General features: G+C 51.5%; 1 protein-coding gene across 1 annotated transcript; it reads left to right on the forward strand.

Moving 5' to 3' along the window:
* Positions 1 to 2,403: 2,403 nt before the first annotated feature.
* On the forward strand, positions 2,404 to 27,038 carry LOC140453838 (interleukin-6 receptor subunit alpha-like). The gene is made up of 3 exons (XM_072548721.1): positions 2,404 to 2,497; positions 25,526 to 25,771; positions 26,619 to 27,038. The coding sequence occupies exons 1-3, from the start codon at positions 2,407 to 2,409 to the stop codon at positions 26,741 to 26,743; spliced, it is 462 nt and encodes a 153-aa protein (XP_072404822.1). The 5' UTR covers positions 2,404 to 2,406; the 3' UTR covers positions 26,744 to 27,038.
* Positions 27,039 to 27,112: the final 74 nt, after the last annotated feature.

A 27,112-nucleotide genomic window follows, 5' to 3' on the forward strand; every position in this document is an offset into this window, starting at 1 on the left:
TCACGATACCAGACCAGTTAACGCAGCGCTGTCCATGGGTCGGTCGGAGGGTCAGTGCTCAGGGTACCGATACTGTAAGAGGGTCAATGCTGAGGGAGCAGGTGCGGTCAGAGGGTCAGCACTGAGGGAGCTGATGCTGTCGGAGGGTCAGTGCTGAGGGAGCGGGCACGGTCGAAGTGTCAGTGCTAAGGGAGTTGGTGCTGTTGGAGGGTCAGTGCTAAGGGAGCAGGCGCTGTCGGAAGGTGAGCACTGAGGGAGCAGACACTGTTGGTGGGTCAGCACTAAGGGAGCGGATGTGGTTGGAGTGTCAGCGCTGACGGAGCGGGCACTGTCGATAGGTCAGTGCTGAGGGAGTGGGTGCTGTCGTAGGACCAGTGCTGAAGGAGGTGGGCACTGTCGAAGGGTCAGCGGAGGGAGCAGGCACTGTTGGTGAGTCAGCGCTGAGGGAGTGGGCACTGTCGGTGTGTCAGTGCTTAGGGAGCGGGTACTGTCAAAGGGTCAGCACTGAGGGAGTGGGCACTGTGGGAGGGTCAGTGCTGAGGCGGCAGGCGCTGTCGGAGGGTCAGCGCTGAGGGAGTGGGCACTGTTGGAGGGTCAGTGCTGAGGAGCAGGCTGTGTCGGAGGGTCAGTGCTGAGGGAGGGGGCTGTGTCGGAGAGTCAGTGCTGAGGGGGCGGGTGCTGTGGGAGGGTCAGAGCTGAGGGAGTGGGTGCTGTAGGAGGGTCAGTGCTGAGGGAGCGGGCTGTGTTGGAGGGTCAGTGCTGAGGGAGCAGGCTGTGTCGGAGGGTCAGTGCTGAGGGAGCGGGCTGTGTCGGAGGGTCAGCGCTGAGGGAGCGGGCTGTGTCGGAGGGTCAGCGCTGAGGGAGCAGGCTGTGTCGGAGGGTCAGTGCTGAGGGAGCGGGCTCTGTCGGAGGGTCAGTGCTGAGGGAGCGGGCACTGTCACAGGTCAGTGCTGAGGGAGCGGACTCTGTCGGAGAGTCAGCGCTGAGGGGGTGGGCGCTGTCAGAGGGTCAGCACTATGAGTGCAGCATTGTTGGGGGTTCAACACTGAGGGAGCAGGCACTGTTGGAGGGTCAGCGCTAAGTGCTGAACCCCCAACAGTGCCCGCACCCTGAGGGAGGGGGCGCTGGCAGAGCATCTGCGCTGAGGAATTGGGTGCTGTTGGAGGTTCAGTGCTGAAGGAGTAGGCGCTGTCAGACGGTCAGCGCTGAGGGAGTGGGCGCTGTTGGAGGGTCAGTGCTGAGAAGTGGGTGCTGTTGGAGATTCAGTGCTGACGGAGTGGGCACTTTTGGAGGGTCAGCACTGAGGGAGTGAGTGTTTTCTGAGGGTCAGCGCTGAGGGAGTAGGCATTGTCTGAGGGTCAGTGATGAGGGAGTGGGCGTTGTCCAAGGGTCAGTGCTGAGGGAACGGGCACTGTTGGAGTGTCAGTGCTGAGGCCCCCATCTACCATCTTCGCCCATCCACCCGCTCCCTCAGCATTGACCCTCCGACACAGCCCGCTCCGTTAGTACTGACCTTCCAACAGCGCCTGCTCCCTCAGCGCTGACCCTCTGACTTCACCCACTCCCTCAGCACTGACCTTCTGACAGCACCCGCTCCCTCAGCACTGACCTTCTGACAGCACCCGCTCCCTCAGCACTGACCCTCTGACAGTGCCCGCTCCCTCAGCACTGACCCTCCGACAGTGCCCATTCCTTCAGCGCTGACCCTCCGTCAGTGCCCGCTCCGTCAGTGCTGACCCTCCGACAGCGCCTGCTCCCTCAGCGCTGACCCATAGCACCCACTCCCTCAGCACTGACCCTCGACAGTGCCAGCTCCCTCGGCGCCATCCCCCAGGAGCATCTGCCCTTTCCAAGCAGTCAGCCCTGATGCAATCATCACCACCCCGACCTCGTTATGTCGGTTCACGGGCTCAGGCTTTGGTCATCCCTGCCGCTGGTGTGTGGCTGTAGAGATTGGTGAAATGGGCTTCTTTTGGCAAGGAGAGGTGGGGGAGTTGGCCACATCTTAGCAGGGATCAGGCGGCTGGCACACTGAGTGTAACTCCTTTGGCACCCGGACTATCCCTCCCTCTTACTCCCGGGAAGTGTTACGCTGGGCACGTTCTGAGATCATGTCTCCTCCTCTCCGTCTGTGGGTTGTGCAAGTGCAGTGTCAGGGCCAGTTCCCGAAAACACTCTACTGCCTGACGCATACTGAGCTGGGAAGTCATTGAAGTTCAGTGTGTGTGTGTGTGTGTGTGTGAGTTCAAGGCAGTTTTCGAGATAAGAGGGAGCTCCAGCAGGAAAGGTGGTTGTTGGAGGGAGGGCGGGGGTGGGAGTCAGTGTTGCGAGGGGAAACAGAGCCTCTGCGTTCCGCCAAGCTGACAGTCGTTGAGCGCACACGCGGTGCAGTTGTTGCACTCGGAGATGGGATTTGACGGTGCCCGCTACCTCGTCGCTCTCCTGGTCCTTACGTCCTGCACACCAGCTCGGAGCAGGGACACTTGCTCCCCAACAGGTACTCTCCTGGGGTGGGGAGGGTGGGGAGGGTGGCAGGGCGGCTGGAGGTTGCTCAGGGTTAAAGTCTAGGACAGCAAATTAATCCTTCGATCACTCTCTCCCTGCCCCCTCCCCCCTCCCTCTCTCCCCCCTGCCCTCTCCTCTCCTCTCCTCTCTATCTCCTTGTCCCTCTCTTTTGCTCTGTCCTTCTTTCTCCCTGCCCCTCTCTCCCTGTCCCTGTCTGCCCCTCTCCCTTTCCCCCTCTCTCTCTCCTTGTGCCCCCCTTTCTCTCCCTGACCGTCTCCCTCTGTCCCTCTTTCTCTCTCTCCCCTTGTCCCCCCCTCTCTCACTGTCCTCTTCCTCTCTCCCCGTCCCTCTCTCTCTCCCTCCCTGCCTCTCACTCTCTCCCTGTCCCTCTCTTTCTCTTGCTCTTTCTCTCTTCCACCCTCTCAGTTTCTCTCACTCCCTTTCTCGTTCCCTCTTATTCAGTATCAACTTTAGTCAATTCGCACAATGTGTTTCTTTGCACCTTTTGAGCTGTTGGGAAGTGTTCTGTCCTTTGTTATTGGCAGGTGACATCTAAATGTAAGTTGTTGTACTGATGTGGTTATGATTATAAACTGACCGGTAGTTGAGCTGCCCAGACGATCAGGCTAGGGTTTGACCAGGGCTGGGAGACCAGGTGGTTGTCAGTTCAGATGTGAGTCAGTCAACGCTCCAATTGAGAAGCAGGCAAATTCATAAGAAGCCACTTTTATATTACTGTCCTGAAAATGGCAGTGTCATTCTCCAGACCCCTAAACCTCCCACTGAAGACCGTTCCTCTGGGCCCCTACACCTCCCATGAAGACCCTCCCTCTAGACCCCTAATACTTTCCAAAGGCCTAATTTCTGCTCCTTTGCCTTACGGTCTTATGGAAGTGCATCACACACAGACCCACTGCCCTACCGTATCCCTGTAACCGCACATTTAGCATGGCCAATCCACGCTAACCTGCACATCCCTGGGCACTACGGGACAGTTTAGCATGGCCAATCCACCCTAACCTGCACATCCCTGGGCACTATGGGACAATTTAGCATGGCCAATCCACCCTAACCTGCACATCCCTGGGCACTACGGGACAGTTTAGCATGGCCAATCCACCCTAACCTGCACATCCCTGGGCACTACGGGACAATCTAGCATGGCCAATCCACCCTAACCTGCACATCCCTGGGCACTATGGGACAATTTAGCATGGCCAATCCACCCTAACCTGCACATCCCTGGACACTACGGGACAATTTAGCATGGCCAATCCACCCTAACCTGCACATCCCTGGACACTACGGGACAATTTAGCATGGCCAATCCACCCTAATCTGCACATCGCTGGGCACTACGGGACAATTTAGCACGGCCAATCCACCCTAACCTGCACATCCATGATACTACGGGACAATTTAGCATAGACAATCCACCCTAACCCGCACATCCTTGGACACTACGGGACAATTTAGCATGGACAATCCACCCTAACCTGCACATCCCTGGGCACTATGGGACAATTTAGCATGGCCAATCCACCCTAATCTGCACATCGCTGGGCACTACGGGACAATTTAGCACGGCCAATCCACCCTAACCTGCACATCCATGATACTACGGGACAATTTAGCATAGACAATCCACCCTAACCCGCACATCCTTGGACACTATGGGGCAACTTAGCATGGCCAATCCACCCTAACCTGCACATCCCTGGGCACTATGGGACAATTTAGCATGGCCAATCCACCCTAACCTACACATCCCTGGGCACTATGGGACAATTTAACATGGCTAATCCACCCTAACCTGCACATCTTTGGACTGTGGGATGAAACCGGAGCACCCGGAGGAAACCCACGCAGACCCGGGGGGGAGAATGTACGCACTCCACACAGACAGTCACTCGAGGGTGGAATTGAACCGGCGTCCCTGTCACTGTGAAGCAGCAGTGTTAACCACTGAGCCTCTCATCAATACCTGTGAATTGTCAAGAACATCAGTATTTTTGGGTGATAATCAGTTTATCACCTTGTAACATGTGGAGTTTGGACACTGCACGTTAATATGTTGCCTTCTCAATCTATGCCCCCCTCACCCCCTCTCTCTTAAGGCAATAGCCACAGCGTCTCTTGTAATTTCTCTCCATCTCTCACCCATCCCTCAGACTCTCATCTGATTCTCGATGGACACATCTCCTGCATTCAAGCCGCTGTGCCTAACCTAACTTATTATTTCACACCATGTCTATTTTTGGAACTTTCACATCGCATCTTTCTGTCAGACTGAAGTGGTTATAAAATGTTCTGTCTCCTGGAGATGACAGTCAGCTTTAAGACACGTACACGCCGCTTGCTCCCAGTGCTCACCGCTGGCCTTCACTCACCGAGTGTATTAAAGCCATCCTAGCCCCTACACCCCCCTCACTATTTCTGTCACCCCCCTACATCCTTTACACCCCCTCTAGCCCCTACACCCCCACTCCCTATCTGTCACCCCTACCCCTCTCCCTATCTCTGTCACACCCTACCCCCCTATCTCTATCACCCCCTACACCCCTTCCCTATCTCTGTCACCCCCCCAGCCCCTACACTCCCTTTCCTATATCTGTCACCCCCTCCAGCCCCCTAATCCCCTCCTTATGTCTGTCACCCCCTCCAGCCCCCTACACTGCCTCCCTATCTCTGTCACCCCCTCCAGCCCCCTACACCCCCTCCCTATCTCTGTCACCCCCTCCAGCCCCCTACACTGCCTCCCTATCTCTGTCACCCCCTCCAGCCCCCTACACTCCCTCCCTATCTCTGTCACCCCCCCATCCAGCCCCCTACACCCCCTCTCTATCTCTGTCACCTCCACCAGCTCCTAAACCCCTTACCTCTGTCGCCCCCTCCAGCCTCCTACACCCTTTTCCTATCTCTGTCACCCCTCCAGCCCCTACACCACCCTCCCTATCTGTCACCTCCTGCAGCCCCTAAACCCCCTCCCTCTGTCACCCACTCCAGCCCCTACATCCTCTCCCTGTCACCCCCTCCAGCCCCTAAACCTCCTCCCTATCTCCATCATTTCCTCCAGCCCCTACACCCCCTCCCTATCTCTGTCACTCCCTCCAGCCCCTACACCCTCTCCCTATCTCCGTCATTTCCTCCAGCCCCTACACCCCCTCCCTATCTCTGTCACCCCCTCCAGCCCCCTACACCCCCTCCCTATCTCTGTCACCCCCCTCCAGCCCCCTACACCCCCTCCCTATCTCTGTCACCCCCTCCAGCCCCTACACCCCCTCCCTATCTCTGTCACCCCCTCCAGCCCCTACACCCCCTCCCTATCTCTGTCACCTATTCCAGCCCCTACACCCCCTCCCTATCTCTGTCACCTCCTCCAGCCCACAACACCCCCTTCCCTATCACTGGAGGTGGTGACAGAAATTGAGAGTGGGTATAGGGGCTGACAGAGATAGTGAGGGAGTGTAGGTGCTAGTGGAAGTGATAGAGATAGGGAGCAATAGAATAATAGATTCCCTACAGAGTGGGAACAAGCCATTCAGCCCAACAAGTCCACATCGACCCTCCAAAGTGTATCCCACCTAGACCCATTACTCCACCTCAATAACTCTACATTCTTCCTGACTAAGGCACCTAGTCTACACATCCCTGAACATTATGAGACAATTTCCCATGGCCAATTCACCCTAACCTACATATGGACACTAGGGGACAATTTAGCATGGCCAATCCACCCTAACCTACACATCCCTGGGCACTATGGGACAATTTAGCATGGCCAATCCACCCTAACCTGCACATCCCTGGGCACTACGGGACAATTTAGCATGGCCAAACCACCCTAAACTGAAGATCCCTGGGCGCCACGGGACAATTTAGCATGGCCAATCCACCCTAACCTGCACATCCCTGGGCACTATGGGACAGTTTAGCATGGTCAATCCACCCTAACCTGCACATCCCTGGGCACTACGGGGCAATTTAGCATGGCCAATCCACCTTAACCTGCATTTCCCTGGGCACTACAATCTCCGTTAGCACTGCTGCCTCATAGCGCCAGAGACCCGGGTTCAATTCCTGCCTCAGGCAACTGTGTGGAGTTTGCACATTCTCCCCATGTCCGCGTGGGCTTCCTCCATGTGCTCCAGTTTCCTCCCACAGTCCAAAGATGTGCAGGTCAGGTGAATTGGCCATGCTAAATTGCCCGTAGTATTAGGTGATGAGGGGAATGAGTCAGGGTAGGTTGCTCTTCGGAGAGTCGGTGTGGACTTGTTGGGCCGAAGGGCCTGTTTCCACACTGTAAGTAAGTAATCTAATCTAATTCACCCTAACCTACACACCTTTCGACTGTGAGGGGAAGCCCACACAGACATGGGAGGGAGAATGTGCAAATTCCACTCAGACAGTCGCCCAAGGGGGGGATTGAACCTGGGTCCCTGGCACCGTGAGGCAGCAGTCCTAACCACTGAGCCACCATGTTGGATGTCAATGCTCCTTTAACAGATGTCGTATATCAATGTACCTTTCAGAGAGGTGCTCATGGCATGTGACCTGAGGACATAAAAATCTCAACTACAACTCAACTGAAGCAGTATTGTCTGCTGAAATGGAGTTGCTTAGTATTGGCCAAGACACTAATATGCCTGTTGAATATAATAGAACAGAGAACAGTACAGGCCCTTCGGCCCACGATGTTGTGCGGAGCATTTATCTTAATCTACAATCAACCGAACCTCCACACCCCTCCATTTACTGCTGTCAATGTGCTTATTCAGCAGTTGCTTAACTGTCCCTGACTCTACTCTCAACACCGACAGTGCATTCCACACACCCACCACTCTCTGCGTGAAGAAACTACCTCTTACATCTTCCCTAAACCTTCCTCCAATCAGCTTAAAATTATGCCCCCTCGTGACAATCGTTTCTGCCCTGGGGAAAAGTCTCTGGCTATCTACTCTATCAATGCCTCTCATTGCCTTGTACATCTCTATCAAATTACCTCTCTTCCTGTTTCTCTCCCGTGTGAAAAGCCTGAGCTCCCTCAACCTCTCTTCATAAGACATGCCCTCCAATCCAGGCAGCATCCTGGGAAATCTCTGCGCCCTCTCTCGAAGGCATCTACATCCTTCCTATAATGAGGTGACCAGAACTGGACACAATATTCCAAGTGTGGTCTAACCAGGGTTTTATAGAGCTGCAGCAAAACTTTGCGGCTCTTAACCTCAACACACCTTCTTATTGACTTAGAATTAGTTGTGGAAAATATCTGTTGAATCCTTCAATACCGTGGTGTCCACACCCGGTTTCGTACATCACTCGGGACAGCATGAGCTTTGAGAGTAATCTGGGTGGAGTGGAATGTGGAGGGCACGTGACCCTCTGCGACCTTATCAAGTTCCGGGAGAGAATGCAGGACCTGAGCGGTTGCAGCCAAATGCCATGGGGCACGGGAACTGGTCAACCACCCCTCACCCTGTTGGCATGTAGGACAGCCCTTCAGCATGTCCCTGAAGCCAGGTGGACAAAGGTCAAGAAGGACTCAATGGATGGGACTGTACCGTACGATGTGTCATAATCAGACCGAGGGACAGATCATGCTCAGGGCAGGAGCAGTCTCAAGGGGCTGAATGGCCTTTAGCCTGCATGTTTGTAGAGAATAGATCCCCACACTCCACCTGGCCTCCCCCTCCTGACTCTGTCTGCAGCTCATTAGTAATACACAAGGGGTGAAGGCCCGACTGCATTGGAGATAGGATCAGACAGAAATTCACCAGGACGTTGGCCAGTCAAGAGGCGATGGCGAGACTTGGGAAAGGCCGTGAAACAGTGGGAGCTAATGGAAGAGGGATAAAATTGTAAGGCGTGGACAGGACAAACCCAAGAGGTCACTTGGCAGGGTGGAAGGGCTCAGTGAAGCAGAGGGTACAAGGCATGATGGCCTGAATGCTCTCCATTTGTGTCCTTCAATGTCTACATCTCTGCTGCATTTGTTGGCTCTTCCTGTGCTGTACTCCCAGCACAGGGCCAGCATAGGGTTAGTTACAGAATAAAGCTCCCTGCACACTGTCCCCCATCAAACACTCCCTGGACAGGAACAGCACGGGGTTAGATACATATGTAAAGCTCTCTCTACACTGTGCCCCCATCCCAGGGACAGGGACAGTACGGGGTTAGATACAGATGTAAAGCTCTCTCCCCTTCAAACCCTCCCAGAACTGTCCCCTTCAAACTCTCCCAGAACAGGGACAGCGCTGGGTTAGATACAGAGTAAAGCTACCTCTACATTATCCCCCATCAAACACTCCCAAGATAATCACAGCACACGGTTAGATGCAGAGTAAAACTCCCTGTACAGTGTCCGCCATCAAATATCCCCCAGGGCATTGTAGTCTAGTTAGCAAGAATCACATTCAGAGAGACCTTGTCAATTGGAGACAAAACTGGCTTGACGGTGGGAGACAGAGGGTGGTGGTGGAAGGTTGTTTATCAGACTGGAGGCCTGTGACCAGCGGTGTCCCACAGGGATCGGTGCTGGGTCATCTGCTGGACGTCACTTACATCAATGATTTGGATGAGAATTTAGGAGGCATGGTTAGTAAGTTTGCAGATGGTGGTATAGTGATGACAGTTATCTAAGATTACAAAGGGATCGTTATCATCTGGGCCAGTGGGCTGAGGAACGGCAGATGGAGTTTAATTTGGATAAATGCAAGGTGTTACATTTTGGGAGAATGAACCAGGGCAGGATATATACAGTTAATGGTAGGGCCCTGGGTCGTGTTGTAAAGCAGAGACACCAAGGGGCTCAGGTACATAATTCTTTGGAGTTTGCATCACAGTGTGGTTAAGAAGTTGTTTTGCCTTCATCGCTCAGAACTTTGAGTACAGGATTTGGGGATGTCATGTTGGGGTTGTACAGGACATTGGTGAGGCCTCGTCTGGAAAACTGTGTCCAGTTCTGGTAGTCCTGTTACAGGAAGGAGATTATTAAACTGGAGAGGGTTCAGAAGAGATTTACAAGGACATTGTCAGGACTGGAGGGTGTGTATTATAAGGAAAGGCTGGATAGGATGGGACTTTTATCACTAGGAGGTTGAGGGGTGATTTTCTTGAGATTTATACATCATGAGTGGCATAGGTAAGTAAATAGCAAAGATCTTTTCTGGAGGGCGGGGGATTTCAAAACTAGAGGGTATAACTTTTAAGATGAGAGGAGAAAGATTTAAAAGGTACCCAAGGGGAAACATAATTGCACAGAGCGTGGTTCACATGTGGAATAAACTGCTAGAGGAAGTGGTAGAGGTCGGTAGAATGACAGCATTTACACATTTGGACAGATACATGAATAGGAAAGGTTTTGAGGAATATGGGCCAAATGCAGGCAATTTGGACTCGTTTAACTGGGGAAAATTGGTCGAGTTAACTGAAGGGTCTGTTTCCGTGCTCTATGACAAGGGGCAGCACAGTGTTAGGTACGGAATGAAGCTTCCTCTACACTGTTACCATCTCCCAATTCTACAACAGGGACAGCATGGGGTTAGATACAGTGTAAAGCTCTCTCTACACTTTCCCCACCACCCCAGGGACAGGGACAGCATGGGGTTAGGTACAGAGTAAAACTCCCTCTGCACTGTCCCCCATCAACACTCCCAAGACAGGGGCAGCACTGAGTTAGATACAGTGTAAAGCTCCCTCTACACTATCTGGCCCTCAAACACTCTGCGGACTTGGACAACCCGGGGTGAGATACAGAGTAACGCTCCCTCCACACTGTCCGCCAATAAATGTTGCCAAGACAGGGGCAGCACAGGGTGAAAGTGTGAAGAAATGCTTCCTCCTCTCAATGTGAAATGGCTGATCTTTAACTCTGAGACACGCCCCCCCCCCCCCCAATCCTCTGCAGGAACACTCTCCGTGTTCTGGCATCTGCTGGGCCTAAGGATGGAGAGCTGTCTCTGAGCCATGACCCAGTCAAATGGTCCCAGAATCCAACCCGTTTGAATGAGAATCAGTCCCGGTTTGTCTAAAGCCCTGAGGCTCAATCCCTCCTCAGGAGAGGGTTGTACGTTTCAGGCCTCTTGGTAGATGGTTGTCTGACTGATGAAACCAAGTTTCTGAAGTATCTTGCACAATGTTAGGGGCATGTTGAAACTGCCAGGGCCTCTCTGCTCAGCGATCTCCCAGTGAGTTTGGCACCGCAGTGCATACATCCAAGGCGTGTGAAAATCACAACGGCCAATTTACACATGCTCAGAGTGGCAACCACACACTCGACTTTGTCTAGTGTATGAAACCATCTCATTGTGTCATGTCCCAAGATAAACTGATTGTCTCTTTCTCAATCTCTCTGCACCCAAAGTTAAAAATCACACAACACCAGGTTACAGTCCAACAGGTTAAACTGGAAGCAAGAGCTTTCGGAGCTGCTCCTTCATCAAGTGGCGTTCCGAAAGCTAGTGTGCTTCCAATTGAACCAGGTGGACTATAACCTGGTGTGGTGTGATTTTTAACTTTGTCCACCCCAGTCCAACACCGGCATCTCCAAATCGAGAAAGAGACGGATAGAGAAAGGGAGGAAGGAAGGGTACAAAGAGAGGGGCAAAGTAAGTAAAAGAGAGAGATGAAGAGAGCAAGAGAAAAAGAGAAAATACAAGAGTGAGAAAGAGAGAAATAAAAAGAAAGAGGGAGAGGAAGAGAATTTGAGAGAGGCGAAGAGAGGAAGAGAGAAAGAGAAACAAGAAAAGGAGGAAGAGAAAAAAGGGTAAATAAGACAGAGAAAAAGAGGGAGTGAGGAGAAAGAAGACAGCAAAAGAAAGGGAGAAAAGTTCAAGAGTGAGAAAGAGAAAATAAAGAGAAGAAAGAGGGAGAGGAAGAGATTTTAAGAGAGAGGTGAAGAGAGCAAGAGAGAACGAATAAGAGTGACAAGAGGAGGAAGAGAAAAAAATAAGGCTAAGAAGAAGAGAGGAGAGCTAGAGAAAGTAACAGAGAGATTAAGACAGCTGGAGAAAGAGAAAGAAAAAGAACAGGCAGAAGAGAAGGAGCAAGAGAAAAAAATTAGAGAAAGAGAGAAAAGAGATAGAGTCGGAGGCAAAGTCAGAGAGGGACAACAAAGAAAGAAAAAGGTGAGGTAAAAAAAGACATTGGCCATGCCTCAACTTACTGGGAGTGTGTGTGGAGGTGGCTTAACTCTGGAATTCCCACTCTAAACCTCTGTCTGTCTCTCTCACTTCCTTAAACCAGACCTCTTTGACCAAGTCTTTGGTCACCACATCAGGGGGTTTGGGGAGTCAGTGACAGTGTCTTGGGGCAGGATTTGCAACATAAATGGTGCTATACAAGTTTGCAACTTGTTGGTATGAAGTCACAGATCCAGGCCATGGGCAAGTTGAGTGGTGGGCCGGGGTCTGTGAGGCTGAATGGCCTCCAGATCCTGTTCCCCTGACATCCCAGTCAATTACTAGAACTGGGGCCTCAAACAATGGCCAATCCTGGGCACATTCAAGTCCAACTCTATACCAAAGTTAGAATGTGAGGGTAATAATTGGACTTGGGTTGTAAATGGTGGTGGTACCACAGGTGAACCGGTGGCTAAGTGTCCGAGCAATGGAGAAACAAGAATTTTTCTATTGATGCACTGACCTGTTGAGATCCAGGATGCTCTGCCTGAAAGTGCAGTGGAAGCAGACTGTATCTGACCTTTCCAAATCACCAGGGAATGGAGAAATGCCTGAATGGGGGTCAGAGTATTTGGTTTGCGATCGGTAATTTGATGATTTTTAGGTGGTTTCGAATCACCCCCAGATCCCTGGTTCTGACACTGGACTTATTTACTGAATGTGAAATGAAGAAGGGAGTAGACAGGTGTTTCAGGGCAAAGGAATCGCTGTGTTTATTTATCCACAAAACGTTAAGTAAAATTCAAGAAATAGAAACGCAAATGCAATAAAACAGTGAAATTGACACAATTATACCAAGGACAGTAATTAATGTTGAGGAGGAGGAGCCAGTGTTGGACTGGGGTGGACAAGGTTAAAAATCACACAACAACAACTACCTGATGAAGGAGCAGCGCTCCGAAAACTAGTGCTTCCAAGTAAACACAACCAATTTAAACAGAGGTGAAAACACTATTCGAAGCTAAGCAGCAGTTTTAATCACAGACACTTTCTCCCCATGGGGTCCCTGCACTGTCATCACCCTCCCTCCTAACTAGGTCAGAAACTTTGGGTCCTGGTGACTTTCTCTGGGGAAAACACAGGCATTCAGTTACTGAGGTTCTTGTTGTCGGTTCTCTTGGCTAGGAGCAGTCCAATGTCTGAAAGCTCTTGCTCCTACCTTCCTAGGCTGGCTTCCTACCTTCTCGAATGTCCTTTGTTGCTCTTGGTTAGCCTTCCCGGTTCAGCTTCTCTGTTCGGCCTGCATTTGTTGGTTCTGAAGCTGCTTGTTGGGGCTGGAGTTGGTGGGGACGGTTTCTGCAGGAGCTTGATGTTGGAAAAAGCTCTCCCTCTAGCTCTCCCAGATCGGGGCTCGCTGTTATGCAGAGTGTGTGCCTTGTTATCTCTCAAATCTGTGTCGCCATTGTGTTTCTGGAGCTCCCTTTGAGGTCAATTGGTTTCCTGATACTTAACAGTAGGTGTGAATGTATTTCAATAAAGTTAAAAATCACACAACACCAGGTTATAGTCCAACAGGTTTATGTGGAAGCACTAGCTTTCGGAGCACTGCTCCTTCATCAGCTAGGACTTTCAAATAAACCTGTTAGACGATAACCTGGTGTTGAGACTGTGGTGCTGGAAAAGCACAGCATAGGCTGCATCCGAGGAGCAGGAGAATCGACGTTTCGGGCAAAAAGCCCTTCATCAGGAATGAGGCTGTGAACCGAGGGGTGGGGCTGGGGAGAAGGTAGCTGAGAGTGCGATAGGGTATATGGAGGTGAGGATAATGGTGATAGGTCATAGGTTGGAAGAAAGATGGACAGGTCATGAGGGCAGTGCCAAGTTGGAAGGTTGGAACTGGGATAAGGTGGGGGGGGGAAGAGGAAATGAGGAAACTGGTGAAGTCCACATTGATGCCATGTGGTTGGAGGGTCCTGAGGCAGAAGGTGAGGCGTTCTTCCTCCAGGCGTCAGGTTTAGGGAGTGGCGATGGAGGAGGCCCAGGACCTGCAGTTCCTTGGCGAAGTGGGAGGGGGAGTTGAAATGTTCTGCTACGGGGTGATGGGGTTGATTGGTGCGGGTGTCCCGGAGATGTTCTCTGAAGCACTCTGCAACTAAGTGTCCCGTCTCCCCAATGTAGAGGAGACCGCATCGGGGTTCTGTCCTTGTTGTGGTTGGAGGGGTGGGGTTTGAGGTCGGAGGTGCGGTTCGTGGATGAGATGCGCTGGAGGGCATCATCAACCATGTGAGTGGTGAAATTGCAGTCTTTAAAGGAGGAGGCCATCTGGTGTGTTCTGTGGTGGAACTGGTCCTCCTAGGAGCAGATGTGGTGGAGTCAGAGGAATTGGGAATAAGGGATAGTGTTTTTACAGGAGGCAAGGTGTTGTGTGATTTTTAACTTTGTCCACCCCAGTCCAACACTAGCCAATCACATCATGGCTGTTGTGATTAAGTGAGATGTCCAGTATATCTCTATGCATTAATATTGATTAACGTTGATCTGCCGATGCCCCGTTTTGTCAGGGTTGGATGGGGTTTAGGCCATAAGACCATAAGACATATGGTTGGTTGGTTGTTCTTTTAGAGAGAATGTGTGAACTGGATTTTGCGAATGGTTCCAAGCAGCTACCTTGGTGTCTGTGTCATTTGATTTTTAAAAGCTTTTTCCGAAAGTCCAGGATTTCGGTCCAATATTTCAGAACACATGGAGTTTTGCTCAATCCTACAAGGGGCAAAGCAGCACTTCTAACAGGATGTGAAGCAACGATGGGCTGAATTGGCCTTTCGGTGCTTTATGATTTCGTTAACTCTCAGGCAGGACAGGGTGGGACCCACTACTGCAGATGGGCGATGTACCTGAGGGAGAGGAATCAGTGATGCCCACTGCAGTTGAATTGTCCAGAGGAAAGTAGTTACAAAGGAATGAGAGCAGGTTTGGGTTGGGGAATTGAGTTCTTCCGAAAAGGTTAGTGATGGACACTGATGGACATGTTAAGAAAACAGTTCATGACTCACAACAAAGCTATGCACCGGTGAAGAAATATTCTAGGAAGGGGATAAGCCAAAGTAACGGTGATATCGAATTGAAAGAAGAAACTAGACAATGTTGCAAAGTTGAGTGGTAAACCAGAGGATTGGGCAAGATTTAAAAAACCCAACAAAGAACAATGGAAACAAAATGAAGAGAGTGAAAATAAACAATGTGGGTAAACTAGCAAACAATATAAAAAATGGACAGGAACATCTTTCTCAAAAAGGAAGCGAGTCATTAAAGTGAACAGAGACCCCTTAGAGCATGAGGCTGGGGAAACAATAATGGGAACAGGGAAATGGCAGAGTAGTTGAAAAATACTTTGCCTTAGTCTTCACAATAGAAGACAATAAAAGCATTCCAAATATACTGAATATTTAAAGGGCAAAAGGAGGGCAGGAAATAAATACAATAATCATCGGGGAAAAGATAGGAGGGAAAGTGATGGGGCTAAAAATTGATCAGTCCCCTGGATCCGATGGGATGCATCCCGGGATATTAAAGTAAATAACTATAGACAGTGGATGCCGTGGTAGTAATTTTCCAGGAATCCTTGGAAACATCCCAGAGGATGGAAGACTACCAATGGAACAACTTTATTTATAAACAGAGGGAGATTAGAACAAGTACAATACTGTGTACAATTCTGATCTCCCTCCTATCCGAAACTTGAAAGGGATCAGGAAAGATTTACAAGGATGTTGCCAAGGTTGGATGGTTTGAGCTACAGGGAGAGGCTGAATAGGCTGGGGCTATTTTCCCTGGAGCGTCAGAGGCTGAGGGCGTGACTTTATAGAGGTTTATAAAATCATGTGGGGCACTGACAGGGTGAATAGCCAAGGTCTTTTCCCTGGGGTATGGGGAGTCCAAAACCAGAGGGCAAAGGTTTAGGGTGGGAGAGGAAAGATTTAATAGGGACCAAAGGTGGAACATTTTCACACAGAGTGGTGCGTGTATGGAATGAGCTGCCAGAGGAAGTGGTGGAGGCTGGTACAATGACAACATTTAAAAGGCATCTGAATGGGTATATGAATAGGAAGGGTTTAGAGAGATATGGGCCTAATGCTAACAAATGGGACTAGATTAGGTTAGGGTATCTGGTTGGCATGGATGAGTTGGACTGAAGGATCTGTTCTGTGCTGTATAACTCTATGACACTGTAAACAACTATGGACCAGTTAGCTTAATATCTGGTGAGAAAAAAATAGCATCTATTTTAAAGGATGTAACAGGCCATTTAGAAATGCATATGATCAGAGTCAGCATGGCTTCATGAAGACGCAATCATGACAGATGAATTTATTAAAATCCTTTGAGGAGATAGCAAGGAGGATAGATAAAGGGGAAGCAGTTGATGTAATAAAGTTAGATTTTCAGAAGATATTTAATAAGTTAGCACACATTAGGTTACTAAATAAGACAAAAGCTTTGGTGTTGGAAGTAGTTTATGGCTAGAGTATTGGCTAACTCACAGAAGCCAGAGAGTTGGGATATGGGGCACATTTTCAGACAACAATCTAAAATAGTTGGAGTGCCACAGGGATCAGTGTCAGTGCCACAATAATTTACAGCACATTAGACGACTTGAACAAGGGAAGTGAATGCACTATCTCCAAGTCTGTAGAGAACACAGACACTGGGGACAAGGCAAGTGGTGAGGAAGACAGAAAGTCTGCAGAGGGATACAGACGGGTCAAACGAGAGTGCTGAAACTTGACAGATGGAATATAATGTGGAAACATGCAAAGTCTGGCAGGAAGAATAGAGGAGTTGAATATTATTTCAATGGAGAAAGTGTGGAACAGGGGGATTTTGGAATCCTTGCCCGTGATTCACATAAAGCTAGCCTTCAACTTGTGTGTCACTGGGAGACCCAATGAAATGTTGGCCTTTATTTCAAAGGGAATGGAGTATAAAAGTCAGGAAGTTTTGCTAAACCTATACAAAGCTCTAGTCAGAGCACAGCTGGAATACCGTGAATGGTTCTGGGGACTCGTATCTAAGAAAAGTAGACTGGTATTGGAGGCAGTCCGGAGAAGGTTCAATTGGCTGATCTTGGGTGCGGAGGGACTGTCTGATGAGGGAGACGTTGTGTAGGTTGGGGCCTGGAGGTTAAGAAGAATGAGAGACAACCTTTTTGAAGATTCTCACGGGGACATTCATCCTGATGAAGGGCTTATGATCGAAACATCGATTCTCCTGCTCCTCGGATACTGCCTGACTGGATGTGTTTTTTTCAGCACCACACTCTTCGACTGAGACAGATTTTTAATCTGGAAGGGGATCGAGGGGTTATGGAGAAAAGGCAGGAAAGTGGGTATTGTGGATTATCAGATCAGATTGAATGGTGGAATAGACTCGATGAGCTTCTGCTACAGCTTAAGTGCACCCACTGGGGAGGCACAATGCCGGATAGAACTGAGGGGTGGGGGGGATACGAAGAGAACCGATCAGGTAGCAGGGAATCTATGAAGCAGAGGAACAGCATGCGTGCTCAAGGCTGAGTGGGGGGAGGGAAGAGGTAGTGGCAAGTTTGAGCAAGACAGAGGTGTCATGACACCTCGACGATCTAACCTTTACACAGCAAACCACAAAAACACTTTGCAGACTGACTGTTGACATGCACCATTAAGTTGCTGTGCAGATCTCCCTCATTAATATTCTGCACTCCCTGGGGGAAGCCAGCTCACAGCAGCCAGATTCATGCTGTAACCATTTCTGCCAGTGCAGAACCTCCGCAGGAGTGAACAATCACTGCCCATAAGCTTCACCCAACAACAACCCTCTGTACTTACCCTCTTGTCAGTCGGGCAACGCGGGAAAACGGTGTTCATCTTTAAAGCACCTTCAAATACTCTCTGGACAGGGACAGCATGGGATTAGAGACACAGTAAAGCTCCTTCTGTACTGTCCCCATTTAACACTCCCAGGACAGGGGTAGCATGGGGTTATGATGGAATTGAGTCAGAGAAAGCCCGCACTGTGGAGTATCAGTGCTGAGTGAGTCCCACGCTATTGAAGGGTCAAAGCTGAGTGAGTGCCACATGTCGGATATATCTGAGTAGTGACTGGGCACTGACGGAGAGTCAATGCTGAGGGAGTGGGAACTGTCGGAGGGTCAGTGCTGAGGGAGCGGGCGCTGTTGGAGAGTCAGCGCTGAGGGAGCGGGCACTGTTGGAGAGTCAGCGCTGAGGGAGTGGGAACTGTCGGAGGGTCAGTGCTGAGGGAGCGGGCGCTGTCGGAGGGTCAGTGCTGAGGGAGCGGGAACTGTCGGAGGGTCAGTGCTGAGGGAGCGGGAACTGTCGGAGGGTCAGTGCTGAGGGAGCGGGAACTGTCGGAGGGTCAGTGCTGAGGGAGCGGGAACTGTCGGAGGGTCAGTGCTGAGGGAGCGGGAACTGTCGGAGGGTCAGTGCTGAGGGAGCGGGAACTGTCGGAGGGTCAGCGCTGAGGGAGCGGGAACTGTCGGAGGGTCAGTGCTGAGGGAGCAGGTGCTGTTGGAGGGTCAGCGCTGAGGGAGCGGGAACTGTCGGAGGGTCAGTGCTGAGGGAGCGGGTGCTGTTGGAGAGTCAGCGCTGAGGGAGCGGGTGCTGTTGGAGGGTCAGTGCTGAGGGAGCGGGTGCTGTTGGAGGGTCAGTGCTGAGGGAGCAGGTGCTGTTGGAGGGTCAGTGCTGAGGGATCGGGTGATGTCGGAGGGTCAGTGCTGAGGGAGCGGGTGATGTTGGAAGGTCAGTGCTGAGGGAGCGGGCACTGTCGGAGGGTCAGTGCTGAGGAAATGGGGGCTGTTGAAGATTCAGCGCTGAGGGAGCGGGTGCTGTCGGAGGGTCAGTGCTGAGGGAGTGGGTGCTGTTGGAGAGTCAGCGCTGAGGGAGCGGGCGCTGTCGGAGGGTCAGTGCTGAGGGAGTGAGTGCTGTTGGAGAGTCAGCGCTGAGGGAGCGGGTGCTGTCGGAGGGTCAGTGCTGAGGGAGCGGGTGCTGTTGGAAGGTCAGTGCTGAGGGAGCGGGTGATGTCGGAGGGTCAGTGCTGAGGGAGCGGGTGATGTCGGAGGGTCAGTGCTGAGGGAGCGGGTGATGTCGGAGGGTCAGTGCTGAGGGAGCGGGTGCTGTTGGAAGGTCAGTGCTGAGGGAGCGAGCACTGTTGGAGGTTCAGTGCTGAGGGAGCAAGCACTGTTGGAGGGTCAGTGCTGAGGGAGTGAGCACTGTTGGAGGGTCAGTACTGAGGGAGTGAGCACTATTGGAGGTTCAGTGCTGAGGGAGTGAGCGCTGTCGGAGGTTCAGTGCTGAGGGAGTGAGCGCTGTCGGAGGGTCAGTGCTGAGGGAGCGGGCACTGTCGGAGGGTCAGTGCTGAGGGAGCAGGAACTGTCGGGGAGGGGGGCAGTCAGTGCTGAGGCAGAGGACGCTGTTGGAGGGTAAATCAAGGGCCCCTGTCCTCTCTCTCTTGGGTGGGTGCAAAACTATTAAAGAGAAACCGGTAGGTGGGAATTGTCCCCAGTTGCCCTGGCATCACTAATATAGCCAGGGATGGAGATAATAAGTGGGATCTTGCTGTGCATCTCACCACCTGCCCTATCTCCACCTTTTAAGAGGGCTGCTCATGTCAACAAGTACATATTTGGCCACAGTGAGCTGGAGGAAGACATTGGGTGGATGCAAGCTGTTTCCTTTACAGGGCCATATTGTTTCTGTGCCGTCTGCATGTTTCTTAACAAAATGATTACCATGGCAAAGAGAGACTAAGAAATGAATTAGTGACGCTAACTGAAAGGGAACTGAGTGGGTGGCGTGTTTACAATTCAGCCACCAAGTCTCTCTGCTTCGGAGACAGTGGCAGCCCACGCCCAGTGCTTCTGTTCCGTTGGTAATTCTGTGCCCCTCTTCCCCACCCTCTGTACCTCACTCCTCTGTTTGATCAGGACGCAGCAGGCAAGGTGAATGTGAGCGTATGAATTGTTTGCCTCCCTGGAAACCCTTCCCGCCTTTCCGGCAAGATCTTTAACCGAGGTCACAACTCTGGCCTCCTGAATGGACTTGAAAGGTTCCACCAACGTTTACAGACGGCTGCTGATCTTCCCTAACATCTTAGGGCCATTATTTCTTCCCCACAAGGAGGTGTGGGGGGTTGGGGGGTATACACATCAGGAGCTACAACCAGGGAACCTAGGAGGTCTTCTGTTCTCGACTCAGGGGTCTAGGCTGAGATGGTAGGCCCAAGGGCCCGGACCCAGGCCAGAAGCAGCACCCAGGCTTGTGATTCCTATCCTGACTTCCGGCTCAGGCCGGACATGATCTAATGGAATGCCACTGAGCTGAAAGACCAGAGGCTGATGTTCTGGGTTCAAATCCCACCGCAGCCCTTAGGTTAGACCCTATGGAACCCAGGGGGAGATAGCTGGACACAGAATTTACATAAGCATAGGAGACAGAGGGTGGTGGTGGGTTGCTTGGACTGGAGGCCTATAACCAGCAGTGTTCCACAGGGATCGGTGCCGGATCCACTTGCTGTTTGTCATTTATACAAACAATTTGGGATATGAATATAGGAGGGAGTAAGCTCGCAGTTTTGACAGAAAAATAGGGAGTGTAGTGGACAGCGAAGGTGATTATCTGAGAGTACATCGGGACCTTGATCAGATGGGCCAATGGGTCGAGGAGAGTCAGATGGAGATTAATTCAGATAAATGTGGGATGTTGCAATTTGGAAAGGCAAACCAGGGCAAAACTTATACATCTAATGGTAGGGTCTGGGGGAGTGTTGCTGAATAAAGAGACCTTGGAGTGCAGGTTCACAGCTCCTTGAAAGTGGAGTCGCAGGTAGACAGGATAATGAAGGCGGCATTTGGTATGCTTTCCTTTATTGGTCAGGGTTTTGAGTACAGGAGTTGGGAGGTCATGTTGTGGCTGTACAGGACATCGATGAAGCCAGTTTTAGAATACTGCATACAATTCTCGCTGCCTTGCTGTAGGAAGGATGTTGTTAAATTTGAGAGGGTGCATAAAAGACTTACAAGGATGTTGGAGAGTTTGAGCTCCAGAGAGAGGCTGAATAGGCTGGGGCTGTTTTCCCCGGAGCATCAGAAGCTGAGGGGTGTCCTTACAGGTTAAAACCATGAGGGACATGGACAGGGTAAACAGATGGGGGAGTCCAAAACTAGAGGGTGCAGGTTCAAGGTGAAAGGGACCTAAGGGGCAACATTTACCACACAGAGGGTGGTGCATGTATGGAATGAGCTGCCAGAGGAAGTGATGGAGGCTGGTACAATTGCAACATTTAAAAGGCATCTGGATGGGGACAGGAATGGGAAGGGTTTAGAGGGATATGGGCAAAGTGCTGGCAAATGGGGCAAGGTCAGATTGGGATGTCTGTTCAGCACCAAAGAATTGGACCCAAGGGTCTGTTTCTACAATGTATGGCTCTACTCAAATCTGGAATTGGCAGCCAGTTCAGGTGATGGTGATGGCGGCTGTGCCAACATCATCAGTTGTGGTAAATACCGCATCGTTCACCAAGGTGGGGAAGGAAATCTGCCGTCTTTACGGCAGTCTGGATCTACATATGACTCCAGACCCAGACTCAGCCATTGAGCAGACTCTTAAACTCTGAAAATGCCCCGAGCAAGGCACTCAGTTCAAAGGGTAATTAGAGATGTCATTGTCACTGAGCCCTCATTTAATCTTCTCCCTTAAAATGGACATGGGCGAGGCCTGGGATTGGCTGCCCCTTCCCATTTGCCTCTTGGAGTGTCTATAGTGTGCAGTGGGTGAGCCAACAGACTCCGGCTGACATATGCTGAAAAGGCTCCTGATGGTGAAACGAAGGAGTCGGAAAAGTGTTGAGGGGAAGGAGGGCTGTTCAGCCCACCTCCTTCCCCCATCTCTCCTCCAACCCTATGCCTCCCCCTGCCTTCTCACCCTTTCCCAGGAATTCTGTCATCAGAAACATCCTGGATTTCCTGCAGCCAGTTGACATGGGAGCTTCCAATGCTGGCAGCATGCCATTCAGCCCCATCTGATCTTGGCCTGTGTGTGAAACGCCTCCGCCCATTCCCCCTTTTCATGTCACTGATTGAGCAAACCTTTCCTACTCCTCTCTCTCTCCCTCTCACATCCAAGAACAAGGCAGGAGAGCGGTCCCCTCCACGTCCCAACTCAACGTCATGGTCTTCAGTTGGCCTGCTGTTTTGTCACCTCCTTCAAAACATTGTACTTTCTATTTCTCTCAACTCCGACTCCAAGTTCCCATGCTCAGCGATTTCCCAATGTATTTTCTGCTTCTTGTGGTTACTGCACTGTGACAACAACAACGTTTAACTTCCCCATTCTGACCCACAAGGGAAGGAGGGAATGCGTTGTCCCTCACCTCCCTCGTGTCAGCTGGTTCTCACTAAGATCGCCAACAATGGCTCCTCTTGGAAACACCACTGAACATGGAAAGTGCTGCTGGGCTTGTCGTAGTCACGTGGAGTCTCCCCATGCCTTTGCGTATAGTCAGTGGCAGCTACTTAAATGTACTCCCTCGTACTTAAGGTAAAATTGCCATAGAGCTGGTCAGCACAGAAACAGACCGTTTGGCTCAACTTGTTCATGCCGACCAAATATCCCAACCTAATCTAGTCCCATTTGCCAGCACTTGGCCCATATTCCCTCCAAACCCTTCCTATTCATGTCCCCATCCAGATGCCTTTTAAATGTTGTCATTGTACCAGCCTCCACCACTTCCTCTGGCAGCTCATTCCATATACGCACCACCCTCTGTGTGGAAAAGTTGCCCCTCAGGTCCCGATTAAACCTTTCCTCTCTCACCTTAAACCCAGGCCCCCTAGTTCTGGCAGCATGCTCCACGGCACTGGGAAAAAGACCTTGGCTATTTACCCTATCCATGCCCCTCATGATTTTATAAACATCTACAAGGTGACCCCTCAGCCTTCCATAGGAAACAGCCCCAGCCTATTCTCCCTATAGCTCAAATCACCCTGGTAACGTCCTTGTAAATCTTTTCTGAACCCTTTCAAGTTTCACAACATCCTTCTGATAGGAAGGAGACCAGAATTGCACGCAATAGTCCAAAAGTGGCCTAACCAATGTCCTGTACAGCCGCAACATGACCCTCCCAACTCACATACCCATAGTCCCACTCTACTGTTTTAAAATGAAAGTAAAGCCACCCTCTACTATTTTAGACAAAAAGCAAGCTTCCTCTACTCTTTGAAACTAAAGCTCCCTTCACACTATTTCCACCAAATACTCCCAGGGACAGGGACAGCACCCTCACAGAGCAGAATGGCCATCAGTCACTGGCCCAACAATGGAAGTAGATGAGGGCAACAGCACTCACCATGGGAATCCAGGAGGAATATTACCCCAAGAATGAGCTAGACACCAAACAAATGGACTATGTCAACATACATGTGTACCATCAAGGCTACTGCACAATTTGAAGACTACAGATTAATGTGCAGAGACTGATGGGAGTGGAACAGTCCAGTGTTAATATCTAATCCAATTTTTCTTTTCATTCGCTCATGGGATGTGTTTATTGCGCTATCCCTAATGTCCAACAAAGTTTTTCACTGTGCCTCGGTACACGTGATAATAAATAAATTCAATTCAAGCAGTTAAGAGTCATAGAGTCATGTCACGTATAGGCCAAACCTGCAGATGTTCATGAAGTAGATGAGGTTTCCTGACAATTGACAAGAGATTCATGGATATCATGAGACTCTTGATTTTATTGGGCTCAAATTCCACTATTGGCCGTGGTGGGATTTTAACCAAAGTCTTTGGATTAATATTCCAGTGATAACACCACTAGACCTCCCGTTGTTAATGAATGATTGTACTCAATTTGCATTCTTGCCTCCTTTAACTCTCAATACACTGGCCAGCTTGCCAGAGTTATCTCACATCGGCTTCGGTTCTAATGGACATTATGTGTATTCATTGGGAGACATTCAGCTCACATTATACACTGTCCGTGGGTCAGTACTAAGAGAGCAAGCATTGTCAGAGGGTCAGCACTGAAGGAGTGCCACATTGTCAGAAGGTCAGCGCTGAGGGAGCAGGCACTACCAGAGGGTCAGCGCTGAGAGCAGGCACTGGCAGAGGGTCGGTGCTGAGGGAGCACTGCACTGCCAGAGGGTCGGTGCTGAGGGAGCACTGCACTGCCAGAGGGTCGGTGCTGAGGGAGCACTGCACTGGCAGAGGGTCGGTGCTGAGGGAGCACTGCACTGGCAGAGGGTCGGTGCTGAGGGAGCACTGCACTGCCAGAGGGTCGGTGCTGAGGGAGCACTGCACTGCCAGAGGGTCGGTGCTGAGGGAGCACTGCACTGCCAGAGGGTCGGTGCTGAGGGAGCACTGCACTGCCAGAGGGTCGGTGCTGAGGGAGCACTGCACTGCCAGAGGGTCGGTGCTGAGGGAGCACTGCACTGCCAGAGGGTCGGTGCTGAGGGAGCACTGCACTGCCAGAGGGTCGGTGCTGAGGGAGCACTGCACTGCCAGAGGGTCGGTGCTGAGGGAGCACTGCACTGCCAGAGGGTCGGTGCTGAGGGAGCACTGCACTGCCAGAGGGTCGGTGCTGAGGGAGCACTGCACTGCCAGAGGGTCGGTGCTGAGGGAGCACTGCACTGCCAGAGGGTCGGTGCTGAGGGAGCACTGCACTGCCAGAGGGTCGGTGCTGAGGGAGCACTGCACTGCCAGAGGGTCGGTGCTGAGGGAGCACTGCACTGCCAGAGGGTCGGTGCTGAGGGAGCACTGCACTGCCAGAGGGTCGGTGCTGAGGGAGCACTGCACTGCCAGAGGGTCGGTGCTGAGGGAGCACTGCACTGCCAGAGGGTCGGTGCTGAGGGAGCACTGCACTGCCAGAGGGTCGGTGCTGAGGGAGCACTGCACTGCCAGAGGGTCGGTGCTGAGGGAGCACTGCACTGCCAGAGGGTCGGTGCTGAGGGAGCACTGCACTGCCAGAGGGTCGGTGCTGAGGGAGCACTGCACTGTCAGAGGGTCGGTGCTGAGGGAGCACTGCACTGCCAGAGGGTCGGTGCTGAGGGAGCACTGCACTGCCAGAGGGTCGGTGCTGAGGGAGCACTGCACTGCCAGAGGGTCGGTGCTGAGGGAGCACTGCACTGCCAGAGGGTCGGTGCTGAGGGAGCACTGCACTGCCAGAGGGTCGGTGCTGAGGGAGCACTGCACTGCCAGAGGGTCGGTGCTGAGGGAGCACTGCACTGCCAGAGGGTCGGTGCTGAGGGAGCACTGCACTGCCAGAGGGTCGGTGCTGAGGGAGCACTGCACTGTCAGAGGGTCGGTGCTGAGGGAGCACTGCACTGCCAGAGGGTCGGTGCTGAGGGAGCACTGCACTGCCAGAGGGTCGGTGCTGAGGGAGCACTGCACTGTCAGAGGGTCGGTGCTGAGGGAGCACTGCACTGCCAGAGGGTCGGTGCTGAGGGAGCACTGCACTGCCAGAGGGTCGGTGCTGAGGGAGCACTGCACTGCCAGAGGGTCGGTGCTGAGGGAGCACTGCACTGCCAGAGGGTCGGTGCTGAGGGAGCACTGCACTGCCAGAGGGTCGGTGCTGAGGGAGCACTGCACTGTCAGAGGGTCGGTGCTGAGGGAGCACTGCACTGTCAGAGGGTTGGGGCTGAGGGAGTGGGCACTGCCAGAGGGTCAGCGCTAAGGTAACACTGCGCTACCTACTTTGCCAGCTCGCTAGGAGGCATGATTGAATGGTCAGTACTGCCTGGGAAATGAAATATGTCAGCTGATAGGCCAGTCTGCTGGAATGTATTTGGCAGACAAAAAATAACCAGCTCTTGCATGGTACACTGATGGGTCCTTTTCACTTTCTAGCGTCACCCAATGGCACGAGAGCTGCCCGCTTTGGTGAACATGTCACCATGGAATGTGGAACAGACAAAATGCACAGGTTGGACGAAATTGAATGGAGGTTGAACAATAAGAGACTGAGCCCTTCACTGCGCCACACCATGAACTCCACCACCCTGATCTTAAACTCCACGCAACTTAAAGACACCGGCAACTACATGTGTCTGCGAAACAACACACCAGTATTCAGTGTCCGGCTAATCGTCCAACGTGAGTGCAATAAAAAGCACACTACAGCACAGAGCCTAATCAAACAGAGCCCGGTCTACAGAGAGTATTCAAACAGCGTCTGTTCTACAAAGAGTATTCAAATAGCGCCCGGTCTACACAGTCAATTCAAACAGCGCCAGGTCTACAGAGAGTATTCAAATAGCGCCCGGTCTACACAGTCAATTCAAACAGCGCCAGGTCTACAGAGAGTATTCAAATAGCGCCCGGTCTACACAGTCAATTCAAACAGCGCCTGGTCTACAGAGAGTATTCAAATAGCGCCCCGCTTACAGCCATATTTAAACTGCACAATTGATAGTATATTTAAATAGCACGCAGTCCACAGGCACATATGAGGGACCATTGTGTTGTAGGTTGGTTAACATTGAGGGACTGCTGCATTGTTGGTGGTGCTATCGTTCAGGATGAGATTCAACAGAGTCACGTTCTTACTCTCGCAGGTTACAAAAAGGAGCCCAAGTCTGTTATTGGTCTAAAAGGGAGAGGGCATAGGTGAGGATGTGGAGTTTTCCACGTTTTCCTGGGTCCAATCTTTAGCCCTTCAACCCGCACTGCTAATGACAAAACAATCCCAGATGATTTGGGTGATCAGCACATTACTGTGCTTGGGATCCTGCTGTGCGCGAATTGACTGCGATGCAGCAGAGAGCGCGCTTTGGATGGTATTTTGTTGCCTAGTGTGAAACACTTGGGACCTGCTGAATGGCACAAGGTGCTCGAGAAATGAGCCAGATTTCCCCGAGTTGTATTTTGCCTTGCGGTCTAAGCAGAGAAAGTTGGGAACGGAATAAAGGCCTGTTTGTTTTCCCTCCACTTACCCCAACAGAGATCCCAAGGGCTCCGACCCTTTCATGCTTTGTCAAGTCATACCTGAGCCCCATCAGGTGTCAGTGGAGGTCAGAGGAGCTGAACAGACTTACCAAATGCACACTCTCCTTCCGGAAAAGGTAGGAACACCTTTGAAGTTCAATGAGGATTTTTGGAGGGTCAAATACAGCTGTGGGTCAAAGCCAGAAAGAATTGGATTCAAGACCCATTTCCCAGATCTCAGCCTACACTATCAGCAGTGATGCCATTCAACTAAGGAATGTTTTTCTGAGGCACGTATTCAAGAGCTAACAGGCACAGTGGCAACGAAAACAGGCAGTGGTTCTGCCAGGTAACCTGGGCATTGATCTCTGTCAGTCATGTCACACATTATTAAAGGCTGGAGGTGACAGAGATATGGAGAGGGTGTAGGGGTTGGAGGATGCGACAGATGTAAGGAGGGGTGTAGGGGCTGGTGGGGGTGACAGAGATAGGGAGGGGGTGTAGGGGGCT

The sequence above is a fragment of the Chiloscyllium punctatum genome, chromosome 28, assembly GCF_047496795.1.
Source record: "Chiloscyllium punctatum isolate Juve2018m chromosome 28, sChiPun1.3, whole genome shotgun sequence".
NCBI classification, from domain to species: domain Eukaryota; kingdom Metazoa; phylum Chordata; class Chondrichthyes; order Orectolobiformes; family Hemiscylliidae; genus Chiloscyllium; species Chiloscyllium punctatum.

Bases quoted from the DNA above. Each gene is read 5' to 3' on its own strand.
- LOC140453838 (XM_072548721.1), top strand. From the start codon at position 2,407: ATGGGATTTGACGGTGCCCGCTACCTCGTCGCTCTCCTGGTCCTTACG. The intron at 2,498-25,525 runs GTACTCTCCTGG...TTCACTTTCTAG, and splicing joins GGACACTTGCTCCCCAACAG to CGTCACCCAATGGCACGAGA. The intron at 25,772-26,618 runs GTGAGTGCAATA...TTACCCCAACAG, and splicing joins TGTCCGGCTAATCGTCCAAC to AGATCCCAAGGGCTCCGACC.